The sequence below is a fragment of the Parasteatoda tepidariorum genome, chromosome 4 (genome assembly GCF_982258835.1).
Source record: "Parasteatoda tepidariorum strain Cologne lab strain chromosome 4, Ptep-v5.0, whole genome shotgun sequence".
In the NCBI taxonomy this organism is placed as follows: Eukaryota; Metazoa; Arthropoda; class Arachnida; order Araneae; family Theridiidae; genus Parasteatoda; species Parasteatoda tepidariorum.
This window is the reverse complement of record NC_141758.1, coordinates 55,066,329-55,084,030: the sequence shown is the minus strand read 5'-3', so window position 1 is coordinate 55,084,030 and position 17,702 is coordinate 55,066,329. Positions and strand designations below refer to the sequence as shown.

Below are 17,702 nucleotides of genomic sequence, written 5' to 3'. Positions count from 1 at the left end.
CATTTACATGCTCTTAAACACTTCAATATTTATGTTTTTAAGTAAAAGTTTAATTAAGTTTTTAAGCCAACATAAACGTTTAGAAATAAACCAGTATTTAATATTTGAAATTAAATTTAGCTCATTTGAAATGATTGCATTATAGACAAAAATGACACGATACTTTTATAAAAAGTTCCTTATGTCTAAACGGAAAAATATAGTGTTATCTTTTCATAATTAAAACAAATGAACCATAAATAAAACATTATTGCCTATATTGTAAGGAGAATAAATGTTTTTTTTAAACAATTTTTGCATTAAAGGCAATAATTTTTATTCACAATGTTTTTACAATTCTTAATATGTACTTTAGGCTACATTGAATTATTAAGAAACAATTTTGTTACAAAAACATACAATTTATACTCTTATTGGACATCAACTAACAAATAAAATGCTATAAAAACGTTTGAAAGTGCTGCCATATAGAAATATGATATTTTATTACAGAAATATTAAGTGCAACAAAATAATTATTTACTACTATGGAGAGGAAAATCAAACTTCTGCATTGATGATTCTACACACAAAATTAATTTAATATTTTTTCAAGACTTCTAATTATATAGGCATTTTAAGAGAATTATAAATTCTGTTTTTGCATAAAAACAATTCTGCCAATACACAAAGTTTTTTGAAACAATATTACAAACTTTCTTATACATAATGTTCAATCTTATTTTTGAAATGTCTTATTAGTATAAAAATGTAAGAAAGTAATTTAACCATACTAATTAAACAATTATTTATGTTAAATAATTTTTGCATAAAGATAGTCGCCTAATATTTCAAAAGTATAAATAAAAATATTTATACTAAAACAAACTAAACTTGATAAAAAAAAAAATGAGTTTAAAGTTTTTCCTTAAAAAAATCAAAAAAAAAAAAAAAAAAAAAAGAAAAAAAAGAAAAAAGATTACAGATATAGATAACATTAGTAGTTTAATACGAATATTAAAGAATTTAGAAGGATATGAGAAGCCTAGTGGTTGAGTGGCAGTGCACCAAGCTCCTCGGACCGGGCAAGGTAAACTCAGCATTTCATATCTTCAGTGGGTTCATAAAATGAGTACCCAGAATCCTTGCGAACTAAATACTCTTCCATCTTCAGCTGATAACGCAACTGGAACATCTGCATATGTACCCCAGAGAAAACTAGGATAGGCACAGTAGGTCCTTGACCTACATGGTCGGTCAAGCCACTGAGTTTAGTTTAGTTAGATGAATATGAATTAAATATACAAAAAGATGAGCTTCCTAGTATATAATACTTTTATCATAATACTTATAATTTTATGTTTAAATCTGTCTAAAACAATTAAGCTTATATTTAAGGTGAGTGTTCTAAAAAATACCAAAGATGATTTTTCTTTACAATTTTGACTCAACACAAAGAAGTTTTTTTTGCATAAATTTAAATTTTTCCCCCAAGAAGATGAAAAAGCTTAGGGCTTCAAAGAACACTATAGAAAGCTTATAAAAAGGCAATGCAAGAAAAATTGCTTTGTGAATGTCAATACTATCTGTTTCATTTCTTTTACAATTAAGAATTTGAAATACATGAATAAAATATTGAGCTCGTATTAAGTTTTATAACATTCGTTTAAAAAAAAGGGACTTTATAATAGTAAGTTGTATACCATACAAAATACTACGCAAAATAGCACTAAAAGATTTATTTACAAGAAGATATTTTTATTTAATATATAATAGCCAAAAATTTTCTAACAGTGCAATTGTAAATATTTTCAATAATTGCAAATATTTTCTAACAGTGAAAAATTCTTGAAAGGGAAAAAAAAAGCAAAAATTTTCACGCATCACAAAGATTAGAATGATTTAAATTATTTTTACTTGGAAATATAATATTATACAACAATTAGAACAATAGATTGAAACTTTAAAAATTTTTAAGTAGTTGTGGTTTAATAGTAACATTATGAAAACTGTATTAAAAACTAATTTTATCAGAATATTTTTCTTATATTTTTGAAAATAAAATGAATAATAAAATTTGGAAATATTGCTTGTAAAGCATTTAAATTAAAATTTAATCTTGCAGAAACAAAAATAAAATAACTCAAATTGACGTCACGCAATTTTATTTTGAAGTACTTCAAAAAAAACAATTCATTTTGCATAAAACTTTTTTTAAAAAGAACTTTCTAGGTAGTTACAAATTTTTTCAAAATTTTATACAATAAATTATGCGAATTGAAAATGCTTGTTAAGAACTTTTTTTGTCAGAAGAGTATTTAAAGTAAGTATGAATAGCTCTGTGGCCTAGCCTTTAAATTTTTTTTGTAAAGCATCAAATGCATTGTTAATTTTTTTGTCCCAAGTCTTGTACATTGTTTTACTATACCAAATTTTCAATTACTAATATAACTGAATTGATAAGTGGTTAAGTATAAATACACATGAATTATGTTTGAAAACATTCCGTATTATATAGTAACATATGAAAGATATTATAAAGAAAAGGTTATAAGTAAAAAACATCCCTGATATACTTAACAAACTATGAGATTTTTACAGATGAATATGGAGTCAAATAGCTGATTGAAATGAAAAAATGAGAATGCGGGTCTAAATACTTTGAGCTAATAAAGTTAACCATATAGATTTTCTTAACATTGAATAGTAAAATTTCAAAATACTGACACAGAATAGCAAAATAGTATGGAACTAATAAGTAACATTAACCCTTTCCAACTAAAAAAGGAAATTTCTAAGAAAACTTTAATGGAAATGCAAAAAAGAATCACAAATCAAAAACATTTATATGAAATAAAATATTTATGCCGTATTCAAATTATTCAATTAAGTACTTTAACAAAAGTTTTAACGAATGCTATAACACTAAAAACAACAAGATAAACATAAATTTGAAATATTATTGCTCAAATCAGCACTCATGAGATTGTCTAAAATATATCCATAACAAAATATTGAAGTACTTTAATGTAATTAATAACATATTTACAGAATTCGAATATGGGACACTAAAAAAATGAAATAGATAACGAAACTGGCACCGACATATTTAAGTAGCTGAATACTCAATAATTTATATTGGAAACTAACTAAAATATTAATAAATATTATGTAACTTCATCATTTAATACTCAGTTTGGGTACTGATTTTATGAAATATATAAGTGATACTTTCAAGAATCTTCTTGTTTCTTCAATAGCACAAAGTAATATACACATATATAGATGTATATATACAGGGCTCGAGCTAAGGATTTAAAATTATATGCATCAAATATCAAAAGTGTTAGCCAATTTTCAAAACTCCTCACCAATTGCAAATCTTAAAATTTTTTTTTCACATAGAAAAATATTTTTCGCTAGTTGTTTCAAGCTTGTATTATTTGGACCCAATTTTCATTGGTTATGCGGCGCATCTACTAAAAATGACAGCAATCAAATAAAGAAATACTGATTAGTTTAGAAAAACCCAATTTGACGTAATTTTGAGAATTGAGTCAAATAGATATTTTTTGCTCCATAGGAAAAAATAATTCAACAACAAAACACAATTTTACTCGTCAAATGTACGATTTCATTGCATTTGGCAAGGTGGTGAAAGCTTAGGATGGGCCCTGTATGTATATATATAGTAGTCAACTATAGGTTAATAAGAACTACTTATCATAATTTCAATGCAAATAATTTACTAAAATTTAGATCTAATTTGTTTTGATTGTTAACTTTTTCCTCAGTAAATTTATTTCCAAGCAGCAGAAAAACAAAACACTTTTTGCTTATGTAGGGTCTCTAGCCTGAAGAAGTTTAAGCTATCTCATTGTAATGGTTTCACTTTTGGAACTATTCCAAAATGTTACAGATAAAAAAAAAAGTATATAAGTAAAAGGGATTATTGACTAATTGTCTGAGAAATGTATGGTATCAAACTTTGCATCATTATTATAACAAAATGAAAGTTATTCCTATAAATAATTTTGGAACTACTCCAAAAATATATATAACTAATAATAAAGAAAAAATATTAAAATGCTTTGTAATACTTTTCATTTTGTTTTCTGTAATTTTTTTTAACCACAGAAAAATGTAACTTACGACATATATAGACTCATCTTACCTAAAGCTACGAGTTCAAATATCACTAATTTCACAGAAGTAAAATAAAAAAAAAAGGTTTGATAGACTAAAGATTAAAACAATGTCAGACATTAAGTGCTATTTAATTATAATAATTAGTGAAAGTTACTCATACAGCTATCTTTAAAACTGCCCCAAAATATAATGCAACAAATAAAAAAAAAAGCATCACAACACTACTTTTTTTTTTTTTTTTTTAGTTTTTCATTTTTTCTATTTTACCAAAGAAATATGCAACTTCATGCACTTACAGATTCCTTTTTCTTAAGAGTTCAAATAGTGACTTTCACCAATTTCAGAAAGGTTTTCAACAAAAGTAGGAAAAAAAATAGATATATAGTCAAAATATCCAAAAAAAAAAAAAAAAAAGAAAAAAAAAAAAAAAAGCCAGGAATCAAATGTTATTTTATTACATTAAATAGTGAAAGTTATTCATACAGCTAAATTTGGAATTGTCGCAAATTTAAAGAAACAAATAAAAAAGCATTAAAACAATAATAATATGAGGAATATATGAGAGCCATGAAATGTAGAACGTCATGGCTCTCATATATTCCTTTCTTTTTTTACTGCTATGCGTAAAAATATTGCCTTTCACCAACTTTCCAACAGTTTAAAAAAAAAACAAAAAAGTATTGTTGGGTAATTTTCTGAGTTATAACTAACTATCATTGTTTGACAATTGACAAGTAACACATATCAAAAAATATTTCACTATAAAAATAACTATCATTATATTCTGGCTAGCGGCGAGAGTGAAAAAATATTCTAATTTAAATGTGACTATCACTTAAAGTGAAAAAGGCCAAGTTATTTCATTATAAAATATAATTGTGATTTAGAAAATCATTCCCTAAAAAAAAATTCAAATTTGAAAAATTAAAACATATAATTCATCAAAATTGAATACTATGATTTTGTTTTAAATGCAACACATATTCAGTTTGTTTAATAAGAAATAGAAAAAGGCTTATTACTGAAACACTTTAAATTTTTTTTTTATTTATAAGTAAAAAAATCAAAAATAAACTTTTAATAATTTTTATATAAAATTATTTTTAAAACTTAAAAATTTGAAATAAAAAAAAACTTCGCAGAAAATAAAATAACAAACAAATTTGCAATATTGGATAACAAATATAAAAAAACTGAAACTAATAATTGCATCAAAATTATTTATCAATTTTTTTTATTTACTATTATTTTCAAATTTTAAAAATTTCAGAAAAAAAAAATATTTCAGAGCTTAAATCAATAATGTATATGTACAAACAATTTGATTAAATTAAATACTTTTGTACACAAATTAAACAGGTATGAAAAATTGACATTTCCCTACATTTCAGGTTAATGAGGAAAATTATCCCGATTGTAATTCAAGTTGGCAAGATGAATTTTGTTTGGAAAAACTGAATATACAATTAATTTACTTAGTAGGAACAAATTAACAAAAATAGATAACACAAAAGGTAAAATAAAACAATGAATGATAACAAACTAGATGGGAAAAGATAACTTCAAATAATATGAAATCAATAATAATTAAAAGCTGAGATATAAACTCAGTGTTGTAACAAAAAAAAAAAAAAAAAAAAAAAGAAGATAAATGCTGCTTCTAAAATGCCATCAGCAAAATTTACAATAAATCTTAACATAACTGTAGACTCTCTGAATCTGCATAGCTTCTCGCCACAACCCTTAATTTAGAATTCTTAAGATTTAAAATGTTTTATTAGTTTATATTTTTAAATTATATCTTTATTTCTAAATAAATAGAAATGAATGCTAGCATATTAAAAGAAAAATTAGTAAACTTAAGTATAATTGATAATTTAGATTCAATTATTAAATTCTTTTATCCTTTTTCTAACTTTCTTTAAATATAAATGCACTATAGATTTTAAAAAAAATGAGACTAAAGATATAATTTTAAAATAGATAAAAATATAAACGTAAAAACTTGTTTAATATAAAATAATGTTTGAAAAAATATTGCACTGCATGTTTTTTAAAGACAAAAGTAATTTTTATGCATTGTAACTGCTTTTAGAAAATTAACTTGTGCTACTATAGCATTAACTAGACTAAAACCTATTTAACTATAAATTCAGACAATTGTTTATGTTCTAAAATTATAGTGGATTAAAAAAACAGGAGATTTCAGAGAACTTACAGTATTAACACGTAAACAATTTTTGAGAATTAGTATAATTTTGAAAAATATCACAATACGGTAAAATATAAAGAAGAATATATATTCAAAAACAAGTATTTAGGAAATACTTTTAACTAAAATTCTATAACGTTTAAAGAAAAACAATTAGACATTTAAAGATCATAGTAATAATTTTCTGCTAAACAAGAGTTCATAGTTCATAAGACTATCAAAATACCAAATTAATAATAAAAACTCATTCTTTCATGTCTTGTTTTCTAAATAGTCCTACATACGTAAAATAACAGGAAAAACATAACAGTTATGAATCAAACCAACAAAAAAAATTATAACAAGTGTACTAAATTGAGCTAAAGCTTCTAACTTTAGGAAAGGCAACAGCATTAGGCAATGAACCATTCATCAGCATATGATCACAGCATGATGTAAAGCCTGAAATGGTTATTTCTTTGGTTTAAATAACTTGGGTCAGATCACTTATACTCTCAGAATAGTATCCTGATCAGCCACATTTCCACAGTTCGGTTCGGGAAGCCGGTCATCAATTTCATCTTGAAGATCTTCAAATCTAGAGTTGATAAAATAAAAGTTAATCTATAACTGACAAATGCAAAATATCTGGCATAACTACAATTTATCATATCTTGAAGCATAACTTCAAAAATTGTATAGCACCTATATAATAAAACTTTGAAAAAAGAATAAAATACATAGAATGTTACTTCGGATACAGAAGGTTAACCATAAAAAGATAAGTACAGGTTGAGTTAGTAGTTAAAATTCATAATGAGACAACATTTCTTTCTCTTCCTTTTTTTATATTTAAGATAAGAAAACAATCTATTCTACTGTTTGTCTAAGAAAGGTACCCTGCCAGACATTCGTATAGAGCTGTGGCGGTGACTATGGTAACGAGGTATGATTATTTCAAGCAGGGGTGCGGGGTCCCTCTTTAGGACTGGTTTCGGCAAGAGAAAAGGAATCCTCTTCATTGAAGCTACCCTCCCTAAAATGCCCTCTTCTTGTTTCCATAGCATCAGACTGCCGCAGACTTAGTAGCGGTCAGAGTACCTATCTTAAACGAACAGTACATTGTTATTGTACTTGCAGTTTACAATATAAACTTTGTTTTTTACCATTCGATTTCGGCTGCAAACATAAAAACTGAACATATCACTCAATGCATGGCGACCCCCATACTACTATACTTTCACTATATAACAATATGAATTTCATCAAATCAACTTATGGCTCACATGATAGAAATTCGCTATCAACTTTTCATGAGCAGTTTTGGAGAAAAAAAAGAAAGTTTTTTAGTTTGTTTAGCAATATTTTACTATGTGTTTGTAATTCCAAGAATACAACTAATTTTGTCAGAAATTTCTGTAAAGACTATGGAAGTTACGAAATCTAAAACAAAGCTGAATCACTTGTTAGTAAATGCCAAACCACTTTGACAACGCATTTGGTTAAGGCTTCACTTACACCACACAGGGAAAAGCTGGGATACTGAGTTTGAATATGATAGCCGGTAAAACATCTGATGTGTATACGTAGCAAGGTACACCTTAAATCTGTTATAATTTAATGTTTTTCTTTGTTGGCTGTGGAAGTTTGGAGAGAGGAGTACCAGTTCAGAAGCTGTCCACGTCGTCTGACTAGCGTAAAAATTAAATGGCATTCTATCATGGTTAAAAAGATAGAGCCCCAAAAATGGGGTTAGGTTCTTTGACATGGTTGGCTGATGTGGTAGTAAATGCTTACAGAGTACCCACAAACATTAAGAAATAAAAAAATTCATGACTTTTCCGAATTGATTATATAAAATTTTTATAATGGGAGGATAGCTTATTAATTTTTTAGTTATGCTTTATTTTAAAGCATAAAATATATTACAAAACATTTGCTATCAGAGTTGAAAATAAATACATTTCCCCCCCCCCCCAAAAAAAAATTTAATACAAAACCAGATTTATTTGAAAAAATATCGGAATATTGGGTATCTCAAACTTTTTGGGTATTTTAATTAAATTCCCTGATTTTCCAGATCTATAAAGTTCTTTGTTCTGTGGCTACCCTGTGTCAATGTTAAATCCACAACGCAATCATCTTTAAATCAAAATACAAAAAGCTTGAAAAAATATATATATAGTGCAGTTTTGAGGAGAACTCCTCCAGACTGAAAGTCTGGGGCTGTGTGCTGCTATGGTTACATGTGAGAGCACATTTCTAATAGGAGTGAAGTGGAGGTAAGAAGGTGTCGATTGGTTTACTCACAACGACCTAAGCTAAGATTGAGACAAAACTATTCTCCCCACACCCCTATACGAAGTGACCTTTCTTCGTAACCATAGTATCCGCCACGACATGAGACGGGAGTCTGAAAGAGTTCTCCTGAAAGCCACACTATACTTCATAAAAAAACAAGAGCAGAAATAATGCACCACAGTCCTTTAAAAATCGTTGAACATTAGATGATATTGAATATGACACACATTAAATTAGGTTAATCAGTTAAAGAAGTAGTTTGAAGTTGAAAAAAGATTTATTCAAAAGCAATTTTTCCCTTCCTCATGAAAACAAATTGCAGAAAATTATTTTGCGATCAATACTAAATTTTTTTTAAAAATCAATCAAATACTAAGGACAAAAACTTACGACCAGATTTACGACTCACCTATCATATGAGCATTCCTTATCAAACATTAATGTTTCCTGTTCAGCTAAATATGTTTTATATGAAAATACTAGATATAATAAAGCCAAAACTAGTAGCATACAACCTAGAATGAAGTGAAAAAAGCAAAGTAAACCATTTAGCAAAGCATTACTGAGCATAAAATATTAAAAAAAAAACAAAAATATTATACCCCCTATAGCTGCCAACCACATTTCATGTGGTTTGATAAAGCAAAAGATAGACAAGAAAAGATACAAAGCTGTCTTCTTCCAAATATCCATTTCTTGAATAAGTTGCCAGCATTGGAAGCATATATTTTTCTCATCCCTAAAGAAACAATTAAAAATTATGTTTTTCTAAATCAAAAGTAATATCACAATTTTTAAATAAAAATCAGATTTTCACATCAGATTACCCTTTAATTCTTAATCGCAAAACTAATTACAATAACCTTATTCTCTACTTCTTAAAACTATTAAAAAAACTTACTTTATGATGAAATCTAAATAAATGTTGATAGCAAATGATGTTTCAAAGATTGTAAGAATTACTGCAATGAACCTAAACAAAAGAATAAGAAAATAAGCCCAGAATTTGGTCATAGATATTAATAAATTATTAAAATACGTATCTGAAATATCAAAACTGCCCTTGCACAATTTATGAAAAATAGAGTAAATAGTGAAAAATACAGTAAGACAACAAACATAATTTTAACTGTTGAGAACCTTTAATATAATATCTATAAGTAGACAGGGGTGCAGAATTTGTCTAATTGTGAGAAAAAGGCTGGAAATTCAAGAAGTTCCATGTGAATTTTTGCTTACAGATTACAAAAAAAAAAAATGCCAAAAAATTTTTATTGTAAAAAATTTTTTGATTCACAAAATTTTTCCTTGCAAAAAGAGAAAAAAAAAAATATTGCCGAAAAAAAGAAGAAAAAATATTTTCTGTTATATTAAATATAAAACAAATAATTTTCTATATCAATTTGTTCGTTCATTATTTTGAATTCTCTATATTTATGAGCAGGACTTTGAAATTAGTTTAATAATATTACTATTTAAATATATTTTGATTTCTATTATTTTAACAAGCATCAGAAAATCAAATGAATTTTTCTCTTTTGCTATTATAGAAAAATTATTATCAATAATTTTAACAATATACAAATGTTACTTTTGATAAACATTTTGAAAACACTATTGTAATGCTTTGAGAATTTTCTACACCGCTCAATGTAGTAGCTATTTTAAGAGTTATATATATATATTATAAATAAATTTTAAAGTAAAAAAAACATTTATATAAAGCTTATTAATCAATACCTCTTAATTAGAAAAAAAAGGCTTTAGTTGCTGCTTATTTTTACACTGAAAATTACATTACTTTGCATCAATAAGCAAAGAATATTTAGTTATATTGTGCCAAAAGTGATCAAGTCAAAAACTAGAAAAAATCGGAATTATTGGTTCAAATCATTAAATTTTAACTCTTGAGGCAAAAAAGCTAAAGTTAGTATGTTCAATTTATAAAACTTTTCTCTGATAGATGCAATTATGTTCAGTTTCAATGAAAATAGATGATACCTGTTCGATTGCTCCGTAATCAATTTTGGTCTAGGTGGAAAAAAGACTATTTCAGCCTTTCCAGCAGCAGGGTAAATGGAATAAACATAATAATAACTCTAAAGTGAACGATTTGGTTCTTTCAAAGGCTCAAAATCTTCTACCTATGAAATGGATTTTAGGTAGAATAGCAAAAACATTTTCACGAGCAATGGTGTGGTAAGGGTTATTGAAATCAAGACCGTGAAAGGACAATTCAAATGTCCAATAACTAAACATAATCAAAAGCATTCCATGCTTCTTCCAAAAAGTCATTGGAAGAAATTGATATTTCTATAAATATTTTTAAGTTCACTCAAGAATCAGAATTTTACCAAGAGCTTGATCATCTAAAAAAGAAAATCCCTCTCCATAAGAACAGCAAACTCTATCAGCTGAGTATAATTTTAGATGGCATTCTTAAACTTCGTGGACGATTAAAATATCCAATTTATTTCAAATATATTAGACATATACGAAAATAAAATATTGCAAAGAACATACATTAGGGTAATATTTAAGAAAAAATTAAGAAAAGAAAGATCTCCTTACAATGTATAAGCTCCAAGGCCATGCTTGTGTATTGTTAGGTCTGCTCCAACACCCCACATGACTAAGAGAAAAAAAAATTCATTATTAAAGTGTTTTCTTATATACAGAACTTTATTGTTAGAGATTGTAATATGTTTTTATAGTTGGTGTCACGTGACTCTGACTGCTGCTGCTTTCATTTAATTTTTATTCTTTAACTTTGGTTTTTATGTTGGCAACCTTCTTGAAATGTTTTGTGTTGATTATTTAGTGTTCGAATTAGTTAGGTTTTGAAAATATCACTAAATTGAGATTGCTTTAGAATTAATAAATGTTTATTAAGTTTTAATTTGTATCTGTTTATTCATCTGTAGAACTAGTAGTTCATTTGAATAACATTTAAAAAGGCGTCCGTGAAATTTATTTGTTTGCTGCAATTTACATTTTCTGGCGTCCGTGACAGGACATTTTTTCCGATTCGAAACAATGTTTCAAGCAGCAAAAGGATTTAAAAAAGAAGATTTGTTGTTCGTCGCTGAAGAAATTGGCGCAACATTACCACAAAAGGTCACAATATCGGAACTGAAAGAAGCAATTTTGAAAAGTAAGCAGTATTCCGAAGATCCACAGTTTGTTGAAGATATTTTGGTAACAACTGTTAGTGACCGGAAGCATAAAGAATTGGCAGAGGCGGATCAAAAACGATTAGAATATGAAGAAAAGCAAAAACAGTTAGAATGTGATGAAAAGCAAAAGCAATATGAAGAACGGGAAAGAATAAGATTACATGAACTGGAGTTGGCGCGAATTCAAGTAAACTCGCCAGTGGCAATAGCAGGTGAGTCCGAAAATTCTATGATTACTAGTGCTAGGAGGAAATTTAATTTACCCAAATTAGAGTTTCGACAATTCAGTGGGGATATCAAGGAATGGTTACCTTTTTGGAGCCAATTCCAACAGATTCATCAAGATGTAGATATTGCTCCCGAAAATAAATTTCAGTACCTTATTCAAGCTACTGTAAGCGGATCTAGAGCGCGAGAAGTTGTAGAGAGCTTTCCGCCAACCGGAGCTAACTACGCCAAGGTAATTGATAGTCTGAAAGCTCGGTTTGGAAGAGATGAACTTTTGGTAGAAGTTTATGTTCGCGAACTATTGAGATTAATAATTTCGGTTCAGAAAAATGAAAAAATTTTAATGACTTCTCTCTATGATAAGCTTGAATCGTACCTTAGAGCATTAGAGACACTAGGAGTAACAACTGATAAATGTGCTTCAATACTTTATCCAATGGTTGAATCTTGTTTTCAAGAAGAGTTCCTGAAAGCATGGAACAGAAGTCCTTCTTACGCAGCTTCAACTGATGCTAAAGAACGACTGAACAATTTGATGAATTTCCTGAAAACCGAAACTGAAGGAGAGGAAAGAATAAATTTAGCCATGGCTGGGTTTGGGTTCAAGTGAAAATCGCCAAACTTTTAAGAAAAAAGGAAAGCCTTTGATTTCAGGTAGAGTGTCTACAGCTGCCAATTTACTTACTGTGGCTTCAAAAGAGGTAAAGAAATTATGTGTTTTTTGTTCTGGAAAGCACTCCAGCTCAGACTGTTTCACCGCTCAAAGGATGAGTTTAGCCGAGAGACAAGATATAGTAAGAAAAAACCAGTGTTGTTTTGCGTGTTTGAATCCTGGTCATCCAGTACGTAAGTGCAAAATGTTTATCAAATGTATTGTATGCGGTAAAAGACATGTGCCACTTATGTGTGAGAAGCTAGATACCCGAGGTAAAGAATCAGGAGAAAGTGGTGAGAAATGTGAAAGTTCTGAGATTAACATGTCTAACATTACTTATGGTCCCAAAGTGTTTCTTCAGACATTAAAAATCAAACTGGTTTCAGATAACAAGGAAATTCTAGTGAGAGCTGTATTAGATTCCGGATCCCAAAAAACGTATATTTTGAAAAGTCTCGTGGAACAAATGGGATATACTCCGGTAAGAAAAGAAACACTTATACATTCTTTATTTGGTGGTATTAACTCTGATAAGTATGAACACACATGTTATAGAATTCGATTAAGAAATCCTAAAAGCAGCATAACTTGTAACATGGAAGCTTTGGATCAGTCTTCTATATGTGATAACATTACACCTGTAACTTCAGGTCCGTGGATCAAGGAGCTTCAGGAAATGAAGATAACTTTATCAGATATTGGTAATGAATTGCAACCTGTACAAGTACTTCTTGGAGCTGACGTGATAGGGAAGCTTATGACAGGTCAGCGTAAAGTATTAACTTGTGGACTTGTCGCCATAGAAACTTTACTTGGTTGGACTTTGTCGGGAAAAGTGCCTGAAAGCGATACATCTTTATGCAATTCTATGTTGGTAACTTCTCTTTTAGTGAAAGAAATGGATATATCAGATATGTGGACATTGGATACCATAGGGATACAGGATCCATCAGAACAGGAGACTAAAAAAGAACTTTATAACGCTTCGGTAGATCATTTCTTAAAGACTGTTAAAGTTGAAGATCAACGTTTCCTTGTTAGTCTACCTTGGCTTGACGTACATTTGCCTTTGCCCGACAATTTTAATTTAGCACTAAAAGGGTTGCAAGTAACAACTCGGAAGCTTAAAGCAGAAAATTTGTTTGAGGAATATGGAAATGTTTTCAAAGAATGGGAACGAGAAGGCATCATCGAAGAAGTTCCTGTAGAAGAACTGAAATTGACTTGTCACTATATGCCACATCGTCACGTAGTGAAGGAGAACAGTACAACAAAGATTAGGCCGGTGTTTAATGCTTCGTCTAAACAAAAGGGACATCCCAGTCTTAATGACTGTGTTGAAAAGGGCCTAAATTTGATCGAATTAATTCCTTCCATAATGACAAGATTTCGCCTCCATAAGTTCGGCATAACAGCAGATATACGCAAAGCTTTTTTGCAAATAGGTCTCCATAAGCCAGATAGAGATTTTCTACGTTTTCTATGGCACGACGAACAAGGTGAGCTCAAACATTACCGTCATCGAAGAGTTGTCTTCGGTGTTTCTTGTAGTCCCTTTTTGCTTGCGTCAACCATACGATACCACTTAGAAAACAAACTAGATGAAGCCACACAAGGAAATGGAAGATATCATGAAGGCATTATCCGCCAACTGCTACTCAGTTTTTATGTAGATAATTGTTTAGTTAGTGTTGAAACTGAGCAAGAGTTAGAACAGTTTATTGAAGTTGCCACAGAAATTATGGCTGAAAGAAAATTTGATTTAAGAGGGTGGGAGTTCACTAATCCCGCTGAATCCACTGTAAGGTCAACAAACATTCTAGGAATGATATGGGACAGACAAAGTGATACTCTTTCCATAAATATTCCTGATGTTAATGAAACAAAGAATGAAGTGATCACAAAGCGAAATATTTTATCAGCTTCACACAAAGTTTTTGATCTCATAGGGATAACCTGTCCAGTGATGATGCGTCCAAAACTTTTGTTACAAAATTTGTGGAAGTCTAAAATTGGTTGGGACGCTAAAGTTGATCAAAAAACGGGCGAAGAATTTCTAAGATGGTTAAATGAGCTTGAATGTTTGAAGAATGTGAAGGTAGCAAGATGGTTGCACTGCGATAAGGGAGTTGAAAATATTTCACTTCATTTTTTTTGTGATGCAAGCAAGTATGCCTATTCGGCAGTAGTCTTTCTGCGAGTTTGTTATATGATTAATGTTTATGTACAGCTGGTACAAAGTAAAACAAGAATTGCCCCTTGTGGGAAAAAAGAGACAACAATTGCAAGATTAGAACTTCTTGGTGCCACAATATCTGCTCGTCTATCCACTGAGGTACGAAAAGAGTTTAAAACCCACAATGTGTATTTTTGGACAGATTCCACCACAGTGTTAGCTTGGTTGAAAAGAGAAGAAACGTGGGGTGTATTCGTACAGAACCGTGTTCAAGAAATTAGGAAACTGACACCAGTTCAAGCATGGAGACATGTACCTGGATCCTTGAATCCCGCGGATCGGCCAAGTAGAGGTTGTTCAGCTAAGCAATTGTGCCAGTCAAAATGGTGGGAGGGTCCCTGTTGGTTGTACCTTCCATCCCGTGAATGGCCAACTAACGACTCAGAGGAAGATGTCAATGAAGAAGAAGTGATTAGAGAAAAAAGAAGAACGATCGTATCTTCAATTGTAAATATTGAAGTTACAGAAATATGGAGCGATCATTTTTCCTCTTACAGTAGAAACATCAGAGTGGTGTCATGGATTCTTCGTTTCATACATAACACATCACATGAAAATAAATTAAAAGGTAACTTGAGCTATGAAGAATTCAAAGAAGCAGAAACTCAAGTGCTCAAATCCATGCAATTAAAAGTGTTTCAAGATGAGAAGTTTCTTAACAAAATGCAAGCATTTAGAGATGAAAAGGGATTACTGCGAATAAGAACCAAACTTGTAAATAGTGATGAAACTGAAGATTTTAAATTTCCTATTCTTTTACCTGGTAATAGTTTCGCTATGAAGTTAATACGAGAAGAGCATGAGAAATCAATGCATGCTGGTTCTTCTATCGTACTTGTCAGACTTAGGGAGAAGTTTTGGATTCTTAAGGCTAAAAAGTTAGTAAAAGATGTCATTTCTAAATGCGTGACATGCAAGCGTTTCAAATCTAAACCAGTTGAAGTTCCCTTCGCTCCGCTGCCTAGAGAAAGAGTTACCTTGACAAAAGTCTTCGAGGTAAGTGGTGTAGATTATGCTGGTCCTCTCTACTTGAAGTCAAAAGGAAAAGCTTGGATCGTTTTATTTACGTGCGCCGTTTACCGAGCGGTCCATTTTGAACTGGTACAATCACTCACCACAGATGCTTATATCCAAGCCCTCAGACGATTCATTGCCAGACGAGGCCGGATTTCAATCCTTTATTCCGACAACGGCACAAATTTTGTGGGAGCCAACAGAGCATTGAAAGCATTAGATTGGGACAAAATAGCCGCATACTCAACCGCTCAGAGAATCACTTGGAAATTTATTCCACCTACCGCAGCATGGTGGGGTGGGTGGTGGGAGCGAATGGTCAGAATGCTCAAAGAACTGCTACGTCGAGTTCTAGGGAAATATACCATCGATTACGAAGAACTCTACACGATATTGTGTGACTGTGAGTCAGTAATAAATTCAAGGCCACTCACTTACATACAAGATAATCCAAATGAATTAGTACCGTTGACACCCGAAATGTTTATTCACGGTGGCGGTAACAGCGAAACACCAGATCTAGATAATGTAGACCGATCTTGCCTCATAAAACGAATAAAGTGTTTACAGAAGCTACGTGAAAATCTCAGACAAAGATTCAGAAATGAATACCTTGCTCTTTTAGTCCACAAAGGGGTAAGAAGAAATAACGTTTTAGACGTTGGTGATGTTGTGTTAATAGGACATGACAATGTCCGTCGCATCGATTGGCCACTTGGAGTTATTTTAGAAATTTTTCCTGGTAAAGATGGTATTCCTAGAGTTGCAAAACTGAGGACCAGTAAGGGGGAAAGGATCCGTCCATTTCAAAGGCTTTACCCATTAGAAGTGTCTACCAAAACTGATATTGAGGTCTTAAAAGCTGCTAGAAGGACTGACGATTTTGTAGAAAACAATGAAGCTTTAGAGGTGAATTATTTTCCTAAAACTAAGTCGGGAAGAATCATCAAAGTTCCTGTTCGGTTGGACTTATGAGCATTCTTTTTATTTTTAGCTCTAGTAGTTTAAAGTTCCAACTTTCGTAAAATTTTGGTTGCAAAGTTCAATAAGCCTAACTTTGCAAGGTGGGAGTATGTTAGAGATTGTAATATGCTTTTATAGTTGGTGTCACGTGACTCTGACTGCTGCTGCTTTCTTTTAATTTTTATTCTTTAACTTTGGTTTTTATGTTGGCAACCTTCTTGAAATGTTTTGTGTTGATTATTTAGTGTTCGAATTAGTTAGGTTTTGAAAATATCACTAAATTGAGATTGCTTTAGAATTAATAAATGTTTATTAAGTTTTAATTTGTATCTGTTTATTCATCTGTAGAACTAGTAGTTCATTTGAATAACATTTAAAAAGGCGTCCGTGAAATTTATTTGTTTGCTGCAATTTACAACAGAACTTTATTCTAATAAATAAATTTCGAGCTTTATTTATAAACTTTCTTTTATTTATCAAAACAGCATTTATAGTTGTATATTAGGACATTATTACTGTTGTACTTAATTGAAATAAGTACTGAAGGTCTCTATTGTATCATACCAATCATTGTAAGTACACCCCAAATCCGAGTCGTAACCTCGATAAATTCTAATGTTCTCAGGCATGTTCGAGACTTATTATGCTCCATCTTAACAAAAAATTACATGGCTAATGAACAACGTTTTGATTTAAGTCTAATAAATAAACTAAGTACGCCTCACATGTCATTCTGATTGTAAATAGACAAATATATAAACAAAGTTTATAATTGCCAGATACATGTTTGTAACAAATTTTGTTTCTTCC

General features: G+C 30.1%; 1 protein-coding gene across 1 annotated transcript; it reads right to left on the bottom strand.

Moving 5' to 3' along the window:
- Window positions 1-4,810: 4,810 nt before the first annotated feature.
- LOC107442865 (transmembrane protein 72) lies at window positions 4,811-17,675 on the bottom strand. Its single transcript, XM_016056525.4, has 6 exons — window positions 17,457-17,675; window positions 11,192-11,252; window positions 9,522-9,593; window positions 9,223-9,359; window positions 9,030-9,135; window positions 4,811-6,917 (listed from the first exon to the last, which is right to left on the bottom strand). The coding sequence occupies exons 1-6, from the start codon at window positions 17,542-17,544 to the stop codon at window positions 6,827-6,829; spliced, it is 555 nt and encodes a 184-aa protein (XP_015912011.1). The 5' UTR covers window positions 17,545-17,675; the 3' UTR covers window positions 4,811-6,826.
- Window positions 17,676-17,702: the final 27 nt, after the last annotated feature.